At 48.4% G+C, this 20,382-nt stretch overlaps 1 protein-coding gene across 3 annotated transcripts; it reads right to left on the bottom strand.

Moving 5' to 3' along the window:
* senp7b (SUMO specific peptidase 7b) lies at window positions 1-19,520 on the bottom strand. 3 transcript variants are annotated; one of them, XM_010900389.3, is made up of 22 exons: window positions 19,156-19,519; window positions 18,746-18,853; window positions 17,170-17,258; window positions 15,764-16,075; window positions 15,469-15,569; window positions 14,571-14,755; window positions 13,759-14,098; window positions 11,484-11,608; window positions 9,709-9,822; window positions 7,613-7,646; window positions 6,319-6,540; window positions 5,591-5,829; window positions 4,550-4,626; window positions 4,316-4,432; window positions 3,913-4,032; window positions 3,466-3,558; window positions 1,991-2,160; window positions 1,209-1,273; window positions 1,057-1,100; window positions 904-972; window positions 635-785; window positions 1-402 (listed from the first exon to the last, which is right to left on the bottom strand). In XM_010900389.3, exons 2-22 carry the CDS (start codon window positions 18,851-18,853, stop codon window positions 259-261), a joined length of 2,919 nt encoding a protein of 972 aa, XP_010898691.2. In that variant the 5' UTR covers window positions 19,156-19,519; the 3' UTR covers window positions 1-258. The 3 variants fall into 3 exon arrangements, 2 of the variants coding, with proteins under 2 accessions (XP_010898691.2, XP_010898689.2); XM_010900387.3 differs by having other exon boundaries at window positions 14,571-14,758; window positions 19,156-19,518; XR_829345.3 differs by lacking the exons at window positions 1-402; window positions 1,209-1,273 and having other exon boundaries at window positions 743-785; window positions 14,571-14,758; window positions 19,156-19,520.
* Between the last annotated feature and the right edge of the window lie 862 nt (window positions 19,521-20,382).

Below are 20,382 nucleotides of genomic sequence, written 5' to 3'. Positions count from 1 at the left end.
CATGATTAATGAAGAATTTTATTAAAGTAAAAATCCTATTATTTTGTGTATTCACATTATAAACCAGTTCAGAAACAACCTGTGACAAGTTATTCACATTTTAGAATATTTAAAACAAATACAGTTAAAATATACAGAAATAGTTTAAATATCTAATTTTTACACTTTATTTTTAAATGAAGGGTCTTCACAGTGTAGAGGTATCGTAGTAACAGTGCATAGCATTTCCAGGATGTGGAGGGAAGCTGGCTACCTTGGCTACAGCCCGCTGCTAGCCCCCTTGTCTTGGCGACTGTGGAGCTCCATCACCAGGTTTCGGATCTCCTCCCTTTTCCGCCACACCTGCTGCCGCGGAAACCAGTGCTCCAAGACAACAGGAAGGTCAAAGTGCACCACCGGGTTCTGAAAGCGGGTTAGCGAGCCAATCGGCGGTTTGGATTAGGACAGCATCATTACTTAAATCAAATTACATTTACAAGATTTCCCCAGGTAAGTTGAGCGATTGTTATCGTTCAGTATAGCAATCTCGCAAGCGTCTTAAATCTCGACGGACAGGAAACTGCAGACAGAATGGCTGGACGGGTTATGCTGGCTTGTTGTGAAGGGTGAGTGGATGGGAGTGGAGGGTCGGTACCTGCAGGAAGCTTTCCACGTATTGCAGGAGGTAGAGGCCGCAGTCGCTGCTGTTGTCCTGTAGGGGGACCCGACAGTGGGAACCCTTCATGCTATCCCCAGTGAAATCCCGAGGGGTCCGTCTACGCACCCGCCACTCTACGTGAAGATAACTGAGGAGGCCAGGCAGAAGAATCCAAATAATGTACGCTTCAATACACACACAGTCACTAGAGGGATTATTCGGTGGCTCTAAACAGACCCAGAGAAAACAAAAGCAGGAGTACTTACTCCCTCAACAGTTTGTATATGGGCTCGTGGTAAGAGAGCTTCAGGGAGTCCATGACGAGAATGCAGGGCCTAAAGAAGGACAAACCAATCCAGGGACATTAGAGTGGACAGAAAACAGAGTGAGTACGATTAATAAAGCCACAGTGAACTCACTTCTTAACAACGGTCTTCCTTCGACAACCTTCCTGGGTGCACTCCTACACAGTTGGAGGAAACACTTCAATGAGAATGTTGCAAGCAGAGAAAATAATGATTTCCAAACAGTATACCTTATTCTGAATCACTGAAAAGAGGGTGATATTTACCGGTGGGCTGTGACGCCTTAACTTAGGTTTCCTTTCGTCTTCTATCGCTCGACCTGAAGCTCGACCTAACCCACGCGCACGCACACAGCCACACCTCTTAATCAGCAACACATTCCTTGGGCTGGATTCGTATCATCTATTTCAATCTCTTTTTCTTACTTTTTTAATGCTGCACTGATGGAAAGATGAGCAAGCATTTCACTGTTAGTCAACACCTGTTGCTTATGAAGTGTGGGACATCATTTAATTGGATAATTAAACCTGATGAACGCGCGCACACACAACTTTTAATAAGCAGCAAATGTTCCCTGGTTAATTTTGTTCTATGGTGTTATGACCCAATATACATGCTCTGTTCAGTCCTGTTCCTTGGCTCGATACTTCCATTATACAGCCACGCCCCAGCCAATCAAATCCAGTTCTATCCACAGTTGGGAATCAATAACACACACATATACTATCCATGGCTTGAAAACACCTTAACCCCAAACAAATTCAGCCCCTATCAGAGTTTTAATGGGTACATATGGCCTGACATGGCAGATTTAAAAGCCCTCAAACTGCCTTCCAACAATATTGTGGCAAAATAAAAACACCTTTAACCAACAGTAATTGGATCATTAGAGTTAAACAAAACGTGTGAACACGACCCGGGCCGATTGGAAACACAAAATTACAAGGCCCTCGAGAGCCAAAGGAGATTCTGCCAAGATGGTTATTTAATGAGGAGCAAATTGGGTAAACATGGCGAGCACGTGATGCATCGGGGATGCCCAACACACCTGCTTCCTTCATTTTGGTGTGGCCGGCCTCCGGAGAAGGCCCGGCTGAAGCCTGGGACTCCCATTTCCTCTTCTCCCCACTGTTCTCCACCTCTACCGGGCCGGACCACTCCTCGTGCTGGGCCTGCTCCAGGCCAGGGAAACAGATCACCACCAGATACCAGTGCGCTCTGGGGAAATGGGTGTTTGGAACAGAGTCATGGACAGCGGGCCATTGCCTTCGCTGGAACAGCAACAACGCTGAGCAGCCTGTGTTTCTTGTCAGTGTCTTAAGAACTCGAGCAGCACGGTGGACTGGAAGACATTCGCGAGGCAGCTGTGTTCTGCACATGGCGGCTGTCCCCCCTTCTATTCTGGCCCGGGGAGATTCTCTTTTATATGAACATAATTTAACATACCGTGTCGTAATAGAAATCCATATCTGGAGCATGAAGCTTAGCTCATTTTCCAGCTACGCGTCAGCTAGCAAGCTATTATCATAGCAGCGTTGGTTTTTCTCTAACTCTCCCGCGCTGCTTATTGAAAAGATGTGTTAAACCAATGAAACGAAAAATGTCTGCCGTTTTGTATAATAATAGAAGACGACAGCAGGGGCTTCCATCCAAAGCGACCTACAGGCACGCGTGCAAGCCTGTGTATACACCCCCCCCCTCTCCGTTCTCAGCGGGAATCGAACCCACAACTCTTGGGACGCCGAGTGCCACGGCTCTACAGGCTGAGCCACGGGACCACAGGTAACTGGGTTTATCGTAACCCTGCTCGGGCCAGAAATCCAGCTGACGAGGGGCTATCTAAGCGTCGACTAGCACGCCACTCCTGTGGGCCTGAACGGCGGTGAGTAACCCAAGGGACTGAATCTGATGTTCCGCAGCCCTCCGTTCCGACAGTCGTCAATCCACACGGCCAGAACTCTGCCTGTACGAATTAAGGTAAACACATCCACCCTCGTCCCCTTCAGGCTGGACCCGGCAGACAGCGCAGCCTTGAACGGACAGACAGACGGTCAGACAGAGGCGTTCTGCTACACCCGCGACAACATCTGCTATAAAGTGCATGTGACTAATAAAACGCTCAAGCAGACAGCGAGAGAGCTCAGGCCGCGTCCATACGTCAGCGCCGCGCCCGGTGGCCAGAACCGCCTGTGGGTCCACGTTCTCCGCCCCGCTGCAACCCCCCCTCCCCGTTTTCATGCCTCATTGTCAGGCCCACGGGACGAGGAGGGAAGGCTGAAGTACGGAGCGCAATGTGGCAAAACGCAGGCAGCGACGGCCCGACACGGGCTATTTGGACACGGGAGGGGGGGGGGGGGGTTCTGGTACTTCTCAGGAGGAATCCGCTTTGATCGGCGGACAGAAGAGGTGCTGGTACGGGTCCATGTCTTGGCTCTGACCCGTGTTTGTGTAATCAAAGACACCATGCCATTGCATTATTGTGGCGCGCGTGCGTGCGTGCGCGTGCGTGATACTCTTACTCACTCGTGATTGACGGGCACAAACAGGTAGTCCTTGTCAAAGATGTCAACATTACGGGTCCACGTCCCCACTCTCTGGTGCCTCCTGTCCCTGGCCCTGAGGGGGGGGAGGACAAACACGTCAGTCTCCCTGACACCAGGGGAACACCCCAGAGCAATGCCAGAACTAGGCATCGCTAATAGCTACAACAGTGGTCATCAATCCTGGTTCTGGATTGCTACAGCAGTCTTTTAGTTCCAGCTCTGAAATTAAATGTCATTTCAACACACTGCACTGAGCTCCGTTTCATCGGAGCGCGGAGCGAAGCGGCTGGCGGGCTCCTCCGCGGATACTACCACTAGCGCCGTCTGAGCGCATGGCGGTAAGCCCCCCCCCACGGTTGCGCCGCGCCGCCAGCAGAGCGCCAGGGTGCCCTGTCGCCTCGGCTTAGCTGTTGAAAGAGCTCCTTACGGGACAGCGGCCGCCTCCTCCAGGAATGTGTCGCGGCGGGTCAGCTGCTTGTAGAAGAAGCTGCTGAAGACGTGACATCTCTCCGCCAGGGGGCCCGGAGCCCGCTCCAGGAGGAGGTACCTGAGGAGACGGGGAGATTCATCTGTAAAATAAATGTTCTGATGAAGCTGCAAACCGACACACAAGTTTCACACAGGGTTCATGTTAGGGGTACGGTAACGGCCCGCTTCAGGCTAGTCAACAGGACGCTGGTCACCCAAGTCCTTCTAGTCTGTCTCTATGCCACGCTCCATTGGGCTTAGTTGAACGGGCTTATTGGATATCCTGGGTCACGACCCGGCTTAGGCGTCCAAACGAAAGCAGGAAGAGACAAACAGCCCGAAGGCGGAGCGCCGGAACTCACTTGAGGTAGAAGTCGATGATGACATCATTGAGGAACTGGCCTCTGTCGAGGCAGTCGAGGTCCTCCGTTGTCACGGCAATGCGTCCTCTGGAGGGAAGCGGTGGGTACTGGATCAACCTGATGATGGCCAGACGGTATGGCTCATTTGGGAACATTACCAACGGACGACAGTAACGCGTTCTATGGTGAAAACCAAGGATGTAATGATAAGCAGCAATGTGTTAATACACACACCTGGTAGGTAGCAGTGTCTGGAGTCTAGAACCGCGCTCTAGGCTTCTGTGGTTCCCTCTGCTCCGAGTCGGGCTCCTCTGATTGAAACGAGAACAGAGCGGAAACGAATGACAGAATCAGTCTGCAAAACCAGCCCCCCCACTGAGAGACCTCAGACATTAACAAAAAAAAAAAAGATTTTCATCAAATGCCTTTTGCATAAGGGCAACGACTGATGAAATTCAGGTTATACAGTCAGGCCCTGATCTGATCATAAGGAGCAGAGAGGAAGAGGATAACACAATTCAATGTGTCTGTGTGTTTGTTTCTCAGTGTGTTGGACTGACTGTGAAGCTGCATTCACAGAGGAGGACTGAAAGCCAGCTCGTAAAGATCCCAACAATGTGTCCTACTTTTGTCTCTGCCAGCTGGCTCCAAAAACCCAGATGCCCCTGGGCCCTTGCTGAACCAGATACAACCGCACCCCCCCCAACACACACACACACACACACACACACACACACACACACACACACACACACACACACACACACACACACACACACACACACACACACACACACACACACACACACACACACACACACACACACACACACACACACACACACACACACACACACACACACACACACACACACACACACACACACACACACACCACCCTCCTAATTACCAGTTATTCCTCCACTCTTTTAGGACACGTAAGGGACCCGAGAGCAACCTCACTTCTGCAGATGTTCGGGCGGGATCCCAACCCCGCCTAAAGCGACACAACCCGCCACCCCGATCTCTCCCCATCCCCTCGCCGGAGACACTCACTTCATCAGAACGGAGTCGGCGGGCGGCTCGTGCCGCGTGCCTGCACGCGTGTCGGGTTCTGGCCTCCGCCGCAAAAGAACCACGACCTCACAGTGGATTAAATAACTCCAAAACGCCGTTTTATGACCTTCTACTGCTTCACCGCCGGGGGCGCAAGGACATGAACGCTGGGACAGACCCACAGTTAAGACCCACAGTCATCCGTAGGGCTGTACTGACCTTTGCTGCCCCAGGATCAGGGTCTGAAGCCAGGCTCTGTCCCAGCAGGCTGAGGAGGTGGGTGTCCTGAGGGCAACTGTGTATCAGGGCAACGCCCTCCGCCCAGGACAGGGGGCTCTTCAGGTCATGGGAGCGACCCTGGCGGAAGGCCTCTACGTCCAGCATGGAGGCCAGCAGAGCAGCCTGGAGATCACCCAGCTGTTCACAGAGGACCAGGAGGAGGAATGGACAGGCCTGACCTACATATCCACACAGATGGACAGACACACACACACACACACACTTTGGCAGGTGATAACACTATTCCCTTCAGATAATATGAAGGACCGACTGAGTTATAATTCAACAACTAATACTCAGTAATTGGCCTGCGTTACTGGGAAAAGCTTTACTTTTCCACGTCCCCGTTCTTTCTTTAGCTTTTGGAGGCGGAAACTTCGGATGTTTGTTTTCCCGTTGACCTTCACAGCTTGATTGAACCTTAAACTCAATTAATCCACCTCTGGACTGGACGCCACGCCGGTCCTAAATTGTCCAGCGTGCCTTTTTCCATGCAGCAAGTTCTCCCCATCTGTTTGATATTTTCTTCCTCACAATTCCCCTACAATTTCTTCTAATTTATTTATATATATTTATTTAGATCTGTGTGTTCAAGTGATGTCTTTCTAAGGTAGCCCAGTGCCTAGCCTGACGTGTTTGTTCCTGGTTTTTTTTTGTAGTATTCTCACCGGGAAGAGTGATGGGGTGGAGGACCGACAGCTCCGTCTGCACCAGGTTGGCCTGGGCGTCAGACACCCAGAGGAAGAGCAGGGAGGGGGCGGCTCGTCCGCCAAAGCCCTGGAAGAGGCTCCCGCCCTGGGCCAGGCCCCCGTCCCACACCCCGTACCCCCGGAGCTGGGATGCCACCAGGCTCAAGGACGTGCCCTCCCCTTCCGACGACACGCTGGAATCTGGTGGACAGAGAGGAGGGTGCGAGGCGATGACATCACAGTTCATGAGATCACAGTTCATGAGATCACAGTTCAGTGGATTTCTGTTTACACTCGCGTCTTGTCACGGATTATTTCTGTAATCGTCGAGGGGTCTTACGTCGGTGTTTTGGAAAACGCAGAAATCCTGTCTAACACATTGTCCGTCACGGGTTAAGAATAGAGACCAAAGACCCTGGTGTTACTAGCACGTCTTGCTCCCGCTAACTCAACGCCTCCTGCTCAACATAAGCGTCTTATCACACACTTGTAGGATCAACAGATTCACCCAGAGTCAAGCGGGGTGAAAAAGAGACGTGCGCCAACCGGTACGGCCTACTGTCACCGAGCATAAATAGAACGCCAAGCTGGGCCTTTTAGCCCTCATCCGGTCCGGGGACCCTCTCAGACAGCTGAATGAGGAGTTGGCAGCTCATTTGAAATAAACAAGTAGATCAGGGGAGAATTAGACTGGATGGGTCAACCTAAAGTAATATCAGGCTGGAATTAAATAATTGTAGATCATGGGTTTGAGCACAACAGATGTGACCTTACCTACCTCAAATCTCACTTTCCACATCTTCGCCATGACAATGACTGACAAGTCGGTGCCAACAAACTAGCCCAATTTTGTTTAGAAAAAGAAAAAGGTCAATTTAAATCAAAAAATTATAAAAAAAATACCTCTGCTTGCATGTGATTTAAAAAAAAAACGTAATTGTATCCTGTGCCTCGGGCTCTTACTCCACTCCCTAATCTCAAAGATCAAAGAGGCTGAGGGCACTGACCCCAGGTCACACAGCCACGTTAATGGATGAGGACATGGGGTCGTCATCAGTCCTCTGTTGTCCTGGGGGGCGGGCCCTGGGGGGCGGGCGGCCCATGGAGGTAATGGCGTCCATATGATGGCCCTGGGACGGACCCTTCGTGTGTTGATGTGAAGAAAATGCACAGACGCAATGACCTCACCCTTTTACTATACCATCATTAGATTCACACACAAACACACACAGTGTGCGAGAGACCACTGCAGCAACAGGTTTTCAGTGATTACCTTTCAGTGGTAAAGTGATGCCATCGTCTGTTACCTAGAAAACAAAAACAGGGAGATAAAAATGTATTAGCAGGGGAAACGCTGACAAGGTCTCGTTACAGGACAGAAATAAGAGGGGACGACAGGAGGAAGAAAGCTGCTGATTACAGAGGAAAAGAGAACAGGGTCGGACGCCAGAGGAGGGATATTACAGAACATATTCCTGCTGGGTTCAAAAGGTTAAGGAGGGGAGAATGACCCCTGACACAAAATGCCCCAACCTGAAACAGCCCATTAAGACCCTGAGCACAGACCCCGGGCCTTTTCAGAATCAAACCCACTATGCAAGAGTTGCCACATGCAGACATTTGACAAATGAAAGGAAACACTAAGAAAGTCTCAGTAAGGTTTTGGGCCATTACGAGCCGCCAGAACAGCTTTAATGTGCCTTGGAATAGGTTCTACGAGACTCCGGAACCCTACTGAAGGAATGGAACACCTTTCTTCCAAAAGATATTGCCTCATTAGGTGTTTTGGTGGTGGAGAGCACTGTCTAACATGCCGGTCCAAAACCTCCCAAGCGTGTTCAATTGGCTTGACATCTGGGGACTTGGAAGGCCATAGCGTACCATTCACATCATTTTCATGCTCATCAAACCATTCAGTGACCCCTCGTGCCCTGTGGATGGGGGCGCTGTCATCCTGGGAGAGACACAATAATGAACCCTCTTTCAAACGATCCTTTCCTCTTGCCATCTTGATCCAAAACCGAGGTAAACCCGGCCTGCTCAGCTTTTGTATATTGTACAACCCACAGAGCCTGACAGGACATAAATTGCTTAATGGTATCACGCGCAACACCTGTATGGAGGCATCTGCATTTGTTATGTTCCCCCACTTATTTATTCAGGTTTTTCCTTTAATTAGTCACTGTGTATATGTGTACCGGCGGCAGGGGCTTAGACCAGGGGACAACCCGTGGCCTCTAGACGTGCATTTTCGAGTTGTCGTTATTACTATGTTGATGATTATCTTATGCCTGGCGCGTACAGGGGAGGTGTGTGATGTCATTTCAAATCCCGGCTATTTTGTAACGCTACATTTCAAACAAACCGTTCGACGTGCTCCCGGCTGATCTGAAAGGATCGGTGAGTAGTCACAGAGGACGCATTTAGCGTGGTTGCCACGGTAACAATACAAATAAACGGAATAATAAATATCAGGTTTAAACGGGTTGTCAGCGACTAAGGGATCACAAGAATAAATAACAACAACGAGATACGCAACGGGGACTTCATTGTTCTCGTGCTGATCGCAGTGGAAAACCCCTGACAGTTTGACACAGTAACCCAAAGACAAGGCGAGCGCTCGCGACCGCGCTCGCCACGGTTTAATTCACTCCAGCACCCTGCCATCAGCACCATGCTATTTCTTAATTGCTCGTTAAAAGAGCAAGAAACAAACACAACGCGCTTTTAAAACTTTTAAACGCTTGCACGGCCCATTGAACAGATTTGATGGGATTTTGGAGAAGACCTGCAGATTTGTCAAACTGACGATGTTTTGCCAGTCATGGTCGTGGGTTTTCATTGTGTTGCTGCAGCGGGAGTCTGGTGTCCAGGTTTCTGAGAATCAACCAAAGGTACAAACTGTTTTCAAGAGCTTTAGGCCCCTGACAATCAAAGCAGTGACACATATTTGACTTTCTTCTGTTTTATTACAGTCCCCCCCCCCCCCCCATTCTTCACATCTGTGGGTCGATGTTCTATGTAAGTCCTGTTTGGTGAAGGGTGGCCCATTAAGATGTTGGAAAACACATGTCCTTAATTAAAATAAAAACCAGGAATAAAAACTAGCGACGTGCCAATCACATTAAGTGGGAACAAATCTGGAATAGGGCATGGAAAGAAAGGAGGAAACCGAGCTGGGTACATTCTGAAACCCGGGCAGCGGAGGGATAGCCGTGGATTTTTTCAGCATCCTCCTTTTCTGCTGCCTAGGCCAACGTGGCTTGCACAAGGACCCGGAGGTTTTGAGTGTAAAACGCAGGCACGCTACCGTGCGCACATGGACAAAACCAGTCTTTGGTACACACACACCTAGTCGGAGTCACTCACCACCAGGTTCCCATTGGCCTGCGCTTGGGCCTCGCCGGCGTGAAGTGTGCGGAAGGACAGCTCCATGATGCAGGGAAGCGGCTGTGACACCCCGGTTCTCTCTCCATCCACCACCTGCCCAGGTGGAAGACAGAGGGACACGCTGTAACCATTCACAGCATCGGGCGGACCGTCTCACATTGACCTCCGCCGCTCGAACGCCGGCTTCGGGAAAACGTAATAAAAACTAGTCGAGGGGTGTGACGTTGAAGTGAACCGTTGTGGCGTGCTACAAGTTACGGTTACGTTGCGCAGAAATCTGAGCTACACTATTTAAGGTGGAGGTTGTTCAGCTCGACTCCGCCATCTGTGGAAGTATCTAGTGTCTACCGAAGACCCAGAACGTGACGGGAAGCTGTGTTCAAGATGCTAAAAAATAGGGCGAGCACGTGTTCCTGGACCGAACCTGTGAAGTCAGTAAACAAACATGTTGGACAGTCTTAATGAGAGTTCTGTGTCTACTCAACCGTCCGCTGACATCAGGCTTTTAAATGCTTTATGTCTAACAGCACCAGACATGATTTTACAATGCCCACAGTCCACTAAACAGCTAAATGTTTTACAGACAGTCAATAAGCTGAAAAGAGCTGGAACTCCTCAACCGTGATCCAGAGGCTTGAACATTATCTCCTCTGGGTTTGAGTTCTCGGTCCGAGTTCATCAACCACCGTGAATCCTCACTAATCCTACAGGTTAATGCTGCATGTAAAATGGCCATGAAGATTTTTTCTGTGCCTGCCAAATGCTCAAATCCTGACAAATGTTCAATTCTTTTTCAAAACAACGTATTACTTCTCCAAGCAACCATCGAACTGTAGCTTTAGAATTCTATGCAACTCAAGCGAACAGGCCTGTGTCATCTGCACAGTTCCGTTATTATTGGAAAGAAATGACACTTCTAGAATGCATTGAAAATCACTGGGTGAAAATCACGGATGCATCTAAACTTCCTCAAGCTCAACAGCGCTAAAACGAAACTCCTACTCATAAGCACCAAATCCACCCTCACCGGAACGTCACACTTCACACGAACAGACACCACTCCCAACCTCGACCCCAGGCACACGCAACCTCGCGGTCATCCAGGACTCCGCCCCCTCCTTCGGTCACAGCATTACGCCACACTGTCAAATTCCTACACTCGCACCTCCGCCAAACCTACCTCCCCACTCCCGCTGCCCAAACCCTCTCTAATGTAACTCCACGCTCTTTTGCATTAACTCGACATCTCTCCAAAAGCTCCACGTTTCAGACCCCCGCAGCCGGCTTCTCGCATTAAGTCCCGGGCAGCACATCAGCTCTGTCCTCCAAGAACGCCACCGACTCACCGTCTCCTGACACATCGATTACAAGATCCTTCTGCTGACTTATAAATGTCCTCCACCACCTTGTCTCACCGCGTCTTTCCAACCTTAACACTCCCCCCCCCCCAGCCAACCCACAGCAGGCCACCACCCTATGGTCTAAACTCCAGAGCTTTGTCCGTAGGTCGCTCCAAGCCTCTGGCCTCCCTGCCCTCCACCACTGAGTCAATCACCACCTTTCCCTAAACCCCATCTCTAGGAAAAGGCCTATCCTTGGCCCCCTCCCTTCCTCGTTCGGTTGCATGTTTCCTCATGTTGTGCTGATTTAGCTTTGACTCCGGCGTTTCTGTTTCGTGTAACGCTAGCCGACATTGTAGAGTGACTTTGGGTTATTGAAAAGCCCCGTTGGGAATTTACATTCTAATCTCATACCTGTTTGGGGACCTGTCGCTCTGGGGTGGGTGGGCACTGCCTGGGTGGCGTCTTCAGCCCGGGACACTCCCGAGGGGGCACTTCTTCGTCATCCCGGCCCTCCTCATCTTCACTTGACAGCACAACTGAGATAGAGACGCCTTAGTTAGTGGGTCGGACTGGATGCACTGAGAATAACAAGCCTTCAGTAACAATTCTCTATCAATGGATGCGAGAGAAAGGAAGGTGTTCTCCTGGGTCATAAGGTGCCCACGCGCTGACAGTGATGCGTGCCAAAGCTAGGGTCGGTGTCCCCTGGGGGATAATACGCTTGACAGAGCGCGTCCAAGGGGCCCGCTACGGGGAGTAATCTGGAGCGTGATGTTCGGCTAGCCACGGGGAGCCGCCCGGGGAGTCCCGAACTGGGGCAGAAACTTGACGCGCCACGCCTCCCGTTGTGAAAGCCAATTCTGCTGCCTGCCGGGACTGGCGCTGCGCGTCGAACTGGGGGCACGCCGTCACTGTCACCCGGAGGCGAGGGGCTACTCGCGTCCCGCCACCTACCGAGGCTGTCACTTTCAAGCCATTTAACACGCGCCGCAAGTGATTCCGCCGGCGGGTACACATAAAAGCTGCTGTCACGCTAACGCTCGCCGGAGGATTTGTGGGAGACGGGAGTGCCGTCGAGTCGCGTGTTAGACGCTTCAGAGGGTATGTTCTCTAGGGGGGGGGGGATGAGGACGGCACGGGCCGCTGTCAGGATCTGCAACAATGCATTGCATGGATTATCAGGAAGTAATTAGCCTACATCCTGTCGTTCACAAATGCCGTCGGCGTTGCTCCAGGATTAGCATGCATTGTGCCGCGCGGAGCACAATGGATGGGATCCTGGATCAAGCTGGGAAGGGTTGTTAGCTCCTCAGAGCAAAGAACTAAGGTTACAGGGGGCGAGCCGTTCCGGGTAAGAGGGAGCCAGAGGAAGGGAAGTGGAAGGTGGAAAGGGAGACAGACATGGGACTAATAGGATTTATAGGGAGCTTTGCCTGTCCACACTAATCTGGGCGGCTAGGTGCTAACTGTCTCTCTTCCACCCCCTCACTTTTTCCCCTCGCTCCCTCCTCTCCCACCATCCTCCATCCATGTACAGTCACACGGACACCGAGGGACACAGGGACCAGGGAAAAGCCCCGTCTTCCAGGACTATGTCATACTTTTACTCGTTAACACAGTGTCAAATGTTGTCGACACGCTGGGAGCACGCAAAGACATCTTCAAAAGCGCACACATCCACAAACACAGGCTCAAACACACCATGTCCACACACACACACACACACACCACGAAAACATTCACGACCCCTTGACAGAGAAGTCCAAGTATTAATCTCGCTCTCAGCGCTGCTGACAACTGATAGCTCCCCAGAGAGTGCCTGGCCGCACTGAGAGCTTGTGACCATGTAACTCCGTCCCATTAGGAGAAAACAAATGCAGACCAGACGAGCCGGGCAGCCTTTGGCGTCTCCGACTCATCCACCTCGCGCCCCCAGCCCCCACGCTGATGAAAATATCTTATTACCATAAATATTGCCTGGGCCGAAGTTGACAAACCGCAGCTTGAGTTCCCTCTCCCTTCCAACTGATTCTTGGCGCTCCGACTCTCTGGGGCCTCGTCAATAAGGAGGTCCAGCGCTCGTTACTAACCTAATGACCCTAATAAGGGACGAGACTCAGAAAGCGGGAGACAGAGAGATCTTTGGCGCCTGCAAGAAAACATCCTTGTAAGGGTCGGCATTCGCCCACAAATCTGAATGCCGACGTGGGCGTGGCACCGTTAGGGCTGTTTCCAGGGTAACCCAAAGACAAGGCAAGGGCAGGGTTAGGCTCGGGCCCTGGCGGAGGACCCCTACTAACTCCGCTGAGAGGGAGTTTCCTTGGACACTGTCGTCAGGGTACCGGGCCAAGGGTCGTTTGGTAGCGGTTAGCAGCCAGACAACAATGGTCAAACGACGAGCCTGTGGCTCACCATGATGGATTGATCATTCACTGCGGTCAGACCGGCGGCTCTGCTCTCTACTAGCCAGCATGGGACATAACGGCTCTAACCCGACGATGACAGGTACAGCTTTACTCTGCCTATTCATCCATTTCAAGGAGATAATATTCGATATGGGTGCCCTCAGTTGCGCTGCACATTTTACCTGGTTATTTGTTTTTCCACAACAACGACACCATTAAAGACGGCGTTGTGAAATCGTCTACGCCGTATGGTCTGATCGTTCAACGGTGGTTCTACTCACTAGGTTCCGTGGACGGGGGCGCGGGTCTCCTCAGCCTGAGGTGGAGGGACAGAAACCTGGTCTGAGGCCTCCTCTCTCCGCCCCTGACGTTGGGGTTCGATCGAAGGGAAGGCCTGCCGAGGGACAGACGCTTCTCCTGGGCGGCCCGGGTCAGCGAGGGCCCAGCAGAATCGAGTGTGGGGGACGCACCTCTGTACCCTGAGGTCACGGGCCGGCCGTCACCATCTGAACTCAGGCTACAGTGACCTGGCGGGACACTCCCTCTGGGGCTTGGCCCAGGACTCCTCGTGACCCCGTTCAGCGATAATGTGACGCTCTTCGTCCTTAACGCCTTCTCCTCCTTGAGAAAGCACGAGACAGGCTAGTCACACAAGAAACCCTACTTCCAAATGCCTCCAGGGCAAGCAACTTAGCTAGTTTTATAGATGAATGGCCACATTTAAAGGAGTCAATGCTAGGCTAAAGACCAAGTCAACTGGGGTGTTACAGTTTAGCCAGGCATTGAGCTAACGTAGACTATTCCATTGTCATAATTTCCCTGTGAAGGATAAAACTAACAACAGAGAATTGGCCAAAAAAATTATAATAATAAAACACTAACCATACCTGAATGAGCTAGCGAAAATAAAACCTACCAAGCTATGAAGAATGGTTATGAGTTTACATAATATGCACTAAACCTGTATGTACAAGCACAGTTTTTTGTACTTTTTTGGTTGAATCCTGAGACCACTAAGATCAGTTTGCATCCCACATGGAGGCTGATTTCATATATTTGTACTATATAAGGAATATCCGGCAATTGTTTATACCTCAGTGTTTTTTGGTGGATGTCCATTCATCCCTGAGACATGTCGCCGCCATGTTGGTTCTCTCGGGGACGGAGAGTATCTGTCGCCTGACTTTGAGGATTGGTCCGCCTTTCTTTCTGGAGACGGTTTCGATTCAAATTCCTCATCAGACTCCACTGGGCTGCATCTCACAGTCAGTTCAGAATCTTCTGGGGGAAAAAAATTTAAAATTGAAAACAATATGTACAATTTTGCAGACAACAATGCTTTCCAAAGTGAAATCGCATATGGGTGGCCCCAGTGTGAATGGAATCCGCGGAAAAAGCAAGTAAAACATCCCATCATGCTGTCCCTTTCGGAAGGCGGTGTAATCTGGTGGTCCATGTGCAGTCAGCAACAGTCAGAAGACCTCAAGCACACGGATAAACGTGACGTTTGGTAAAAGAGAAAGAGTTAAACGAAATCAGGTCGGGGGGCAAGATAATGTTTACTGCAAGCATTTTTAACAGGGCCATTAAGTTAAGCATTTGTTTATCTAAGTCAGATATGCGGCCAGGAAAATGGTCAGGCTTGCCAACACAATGTAGGCCAGGGAGGCTGGGTTCAACACAGCAGCACCTGCTAAATATTAACCTCAATGCTCTGTGTAACACCCACAGAAGACTTTACAAGGAAAATTCATGATTACGCAAAACATGTTTTGATGAGTAAATATATAGCCTCGTCCGACTGGCCAGTTAAAGGAATTTGGTTTAATGTTTACGAACATTTGTGTAGCATTCACAGTTAAACAACATATTCTTAATCAGGCTCTCTTAGGCTGAGAACATTGTTCCGAGACTGTTTCCGTGACAGCTTCCATGGTAGGCTAGGATTTCACTGAAAATATGACATGTGTGTGTGTGTGTGTCACACTGACCACTGAACTCTGCACGGGACGTCTTGAATGGAGGCGACACACACCCAGCCTGCTGATTCTCATCCTGACACAGTGTGTCTGACGCTCTCTTAGGGCGCCATCTAGTGGAAACAATAAGTCAGTGCTATCGTCTCATCTAGTTCCTCACCTAATTAAGACAGTGACCGTTACCAAGGCAACAGTATGAACCAACCAAGCAGAATCCCATGTGGGTACACTTCATAAAATAAAATAGGTTATATTTCCTAGATTTAGGTTTTCATACAACAACTCACACTGAAGAATGAAGACGTACCTGAGTTGTGGCTCAGCTTTCTGGACTGACTGTGAGGTCACAGGGCTTGTCAACATATTAACAGGCCCTTTGCACGTAGGAGATTCTGTCGGTTTCTTCGACAATCCGTTGACTTTTGGCTGACAGCGGGGAGGTGAAGGCTTCAGGGTGTTGGAAAGGTGTGGTCCTCTCCACTGGTTGTGCTCTGAAGAAGGTCCTCGGAGGCTGGAGACTGGAGTCTGGCCTCGTCTCTGAAAGGCTGTTGACTGGCTTGAGTTCCCATTGCCTGGATGACCAGGCCCAAGCCGCACTTTACAGACATCTAGCAAAGCGCTGCAAACAAGCAGTTCTTGTATTTAAAGTCAAAGCAGCGTACCAAAACGTCACGTCAATGTGTGGTGTTACCACATAAATATGAAATCAAATTTGTCACAAAGTGCTTTCACAAAAAACCTGGCTTTAAACCCCAAGGAGCAAACAACAGTAGTGTTGATCTTCAGTGGCTAGGAAAAACTCCCTAAGGAGGCCGAAATATAGGAAGAAACCTAGAGAGGAACCAGTCTCAGAGGGGTGACCAGTCCTCTTCTGGCTGTGCAGGGTAAACATATTAAGTACAAATAATAATAATTAATAAATGCATGTGGGCTGAGTCCAGAGTCTATTTAAACCTAGTCCAGGTCAGAAGCATGACAAGAGGCACAAGGACAGGCAGGAAGCAAAAGCCGTAACACAGAAGAGTGAAAATTGAATATGATCCATTACGCTTTCAGTGAGATCTGTTAAAAAATAAAAACAGCTCTGATACAGGGTGTTATCAGGCTCAGCTGTAGTAGTATAAGCTCTGATACAGGGTGTCATCAGGTTCAGCTGTATAAGCTCTGATACAGGGTGTTATCAGGCTCAGCTGTATAAGTATAAGCTCTGACACAGGGTGTTATCAGGCTCAGCTGTAGAAACTCTGATACAGGGTGTCATCAGGTTCAGCTGCATAAGCTCTGATACAGGGTGTTATCAGGCTCAGCTGTAGAAGTATAAGCTCTGATACAGGGTGTCATCAGGCTCAGCTGTAGAAGTATAGGCTCTGATACAGGGTGTCATCAGGCTCAGCTGTAGAAGTATAGGCTCTGATACAGGGTGTCATCAGGCTCAGCTGTAGAAGTTCTGATACAGGGTGTCATCAGGTTCAGCTGTATAAGCTCTCATACAGGGTGTCATCAGGCTCAGCTGTAGAAGTATAGGCTCTGATACAGGGTGTCATCAGGCTCAGCTGTATAAGCTCTGATACAGGGTGTCATCAGGCTCAGCTGTAGAAGCTCTCATACAGGGTGTCATCAGGCTCAGCTGTAGAAGCTCTGATACAGGGTGTTATCAGACTCAGCTTTAGAAGTTTTCGGGACCAGAAGGATGCACAGACAATCTAGACATACCTGTCTTTCCCAGCTCTGGAGATGTGTCCATTCAGAGAGCCAAACTGTTCAGGCCTTGTTCCATTGGAAGACCGATTGTACCAGCTTGTCTGTTAAATCAGACCCAGTATAGTTTTAGCATACATGTAAAATCTTGGGCTGAGAAAGTACAAAGAAATACATATTGTAAAGACTGTCTTGAGATTGAAAGGTTTAACCCTAAACTTTGGGTCAAACTGACCCGTTTTAAGACTGATGTCTGAAATACCTTTTATGTTATTTTGATCTGGATGAAACTTGATGATATCCTCAACATTGTGTTTATGACCATATAAAACGAAAGGCAACAACATTGAACAGTTTCAAGGGCCTCTAAAAAAAATAGTTACATTCATAATGTTAGGGTCAAAATGACCCAGTGGTGGAGAATCGATGAAAATGCTTGTTAAAAATCCTGCTGAGTGCAGATACATGTAGAGTGGAAACTGTCGTACTACACCTCAAAACAGTTTGTCGCAGTACTTCTTTACCAGGTCATATGAGGTTAACAATTGTCCCATGTTAAGAGATATTTCACCCACTGAGACACTTTGTACACACAAAGTTAAATCGCCCCTCACCTTACCCAAACAATCTATTATTATCTTTGTTTTTATTGAAACTGAACTTTTCTTGAGGGAAAGGCTTTGTTGACTAGTGTGTGGGAGGACCCAGAAAGTACTGTTCATAACTTTCCTAAGGTGATATAACTTATAGGGCTTGCTAAGGACCCTGTCCATGTTACTTTGCAGACTACAAGTCCAAAAATGAATCCGCGGCTAATCAGTGGCGAGCTTGTGGGATACACAGACAGGGAGAGAGATATTCCATGCAACCTTGTCACCTGAATGATTTCATATATTCTCCAGAGTAGTCCATTTTGATAACTGTGACACAAAACTAGCACGTCATATGAGAGACAAACAGCATGTGGTGTGATAGCCTTCCCAGTAACCTAGCCTCTGTGGACATTGTCATCGCTTATTGTGCAGAGATGACCAGCCTTGCGTCATCTGATTCCTTAACTTTAGATTTGTGTGCATCTTGTTTTGACCCAAAACATTGATTTTGTTACTATGATCATGATATCAATACATATTATTAAGCAGAACATTAAAAAGTATTGGTTAATTTTATCCATCATAGCAAATAAAGATACATTTCTGTTTTGAGGATAAAAAAAACATTGTAACGTAAATGTAGTCTAAATGGACTATATAATAAAGTTAAACTAGCAAATGTTATAATTTATGAGTAATGAGTTGGTTATGCATGTCATACACATTTGTTGGGGGCAAAAATATCAGTATTGAATACTGGGTTGTGATTTAACATTCCGGGTCAATATACCCGCAAACATGAGTGTAACCAAGATGTTAACACAAGGTAGAGAACAGTCTAGGGGGGACTTATATGGCTCTGTGTTGTGTACAAATCCTTATGTGTGTGTATTATATATAAATAGGAGGATGTGGACTTTGACCAAAACAAAATATATCATAATCATCATGAAGGCCATACTGCAGTACATAATCAAATGTATACCAAACAGATATACCTTGAATGGGCCGATGGAATCCTGGACACGTGAAAGAGGTGACTGCATGTGCAAGCGGTCAGCTTTAGTTGGTTGTTTTCTCTTGGGAACTTTGAAGGGAGTTGCCATCTGAAATTAAGAAATGTTGTATTACAGAGCTACCAATAAAGCAGAGGTGCAGCTCGGTTCTAGCTGTTTCATTAAGGGCGCTAATGTTTATGAGGTAACACGTAGCTAGCTACGTTAATCAAGCGAATATCTGCATTGATAAACGTTTAGGCATACTAATTTTGGTTATGCTATGTTTTTAAGGACGATGTAAGACAACTGGTAAGGTAACTAGCTAGCTAAAAGCCAGTTGTTTAGCTAATAGCTAACTTTAGCTAGCTGGCTATCAAAGCTATATGCTACCTGGCAAACCATCAACTTACTTTGCTGTGTAAAGCCAAGGGAGCTGAATCAGACAGAAGTAGTACTTTCGATGTAAACTAAAACAATAAGTAGTTCATAGAAAAGTTGCCATTTGCAGCCACTACCACACACTCCGTTTTCATATTGTCTAGCAGGTCAAGGATGACTGCTTTCATTCAACAACAAACTGCTAGCAACCAACAAGACACTCTCTTGCGTATACAGGAAGTCTCTTGTCTTCTCTGATTCTGGCTGTTTGTACTCTTCTTTGGTACTGTCTGTCTCTTTTTCTGAATGTACTTTTCTTTGTTACTGTTAATGATTCTGTAATATTATTGTTCCTCTCGCCGGTGGGGTATGTCTGTAGTTTGCATGCTAAATGAATGGTTCATTACCGCCACCTACTTTACTGGAGGGTGGGTCAAACCGGGTGTAACACAGGAACTCCTCCAACATCATCCAGCTGCAGCAGTCTCTATCAAGAATAGTCCTTTCTTGAGAATATACTGCACTACTGGTCACAACTCTCTGTGTAAATATACTGTACATCTCTCAGGGTGTAGTGCATCTCTCTAAAGGAGACATGGGTGTTTATTAACAGTTCAAGCTTTAAACACCAAAACCATATTTACAATTTTAGGATATCCTAAAACTGATGCTGACAATTTTGTTTTGCTTATAACTACTTCTGGGGCTGTAAAACAGATAGCAAGTGTTGTTAAGTTAAGTTGACCATATCTAGAATGTTTTAAATCTTATTATGTTTGATTTTTTAAATATAATTATGTACAATGATGACAAGAATCCTGTCTGACAATTAGAGTATTGGCATTATTAGAAGATACACGTTGTAATTAGCATAGTTCTACCAGAACCAATTGAAGGCCTACATGTTTCTACTCAAGGGCAATCAATCAAATGTCAACCCAAAGAGTAAAGAAAAAACTTCCTAGTAGAGTCAGAACCTTGGAAGAAACCCAGAGAGAAGTTGGAATCTGAGGGGTGGACAGTTCTCTTCTGACTCTGCCGGGTGAACATTAGAAGACTACATGAAGGTCAAAATGTAAGTTCAGATGACCTGTGGGTCAAAACATACAATAATGGCTAGTCTCCGCCACCCTGGCCGAGACTAGCCAGGGTGGCGGAGCCGTCGGGACAGGCCGGGGAGGCAGAACCGGCCGAAGATCAGGAGCCGGCGGAGGGTCAGGGGCCGGGAGAGCCGACGGAGGGTCGGTAGCCGGCGGAGG

Source organism: Esox lucius, chromosome 22 (assembly GCF_011004845.1).
Source record: "Esox lucius isolate fEsoLuc1 chromosome 22, fEsoLuc1.pri, whole genome shotgun sequence".
In the NCBI taxonomy this organism is placed as follows: Eukaryota; Metazoa; Chordata; class Actinopteri; order Esociformes; family Esocidae; genus Esox; species Esox lucius.
This window is presented reverse-complemented; position numbering and strand designations above follow the sequence as displayed.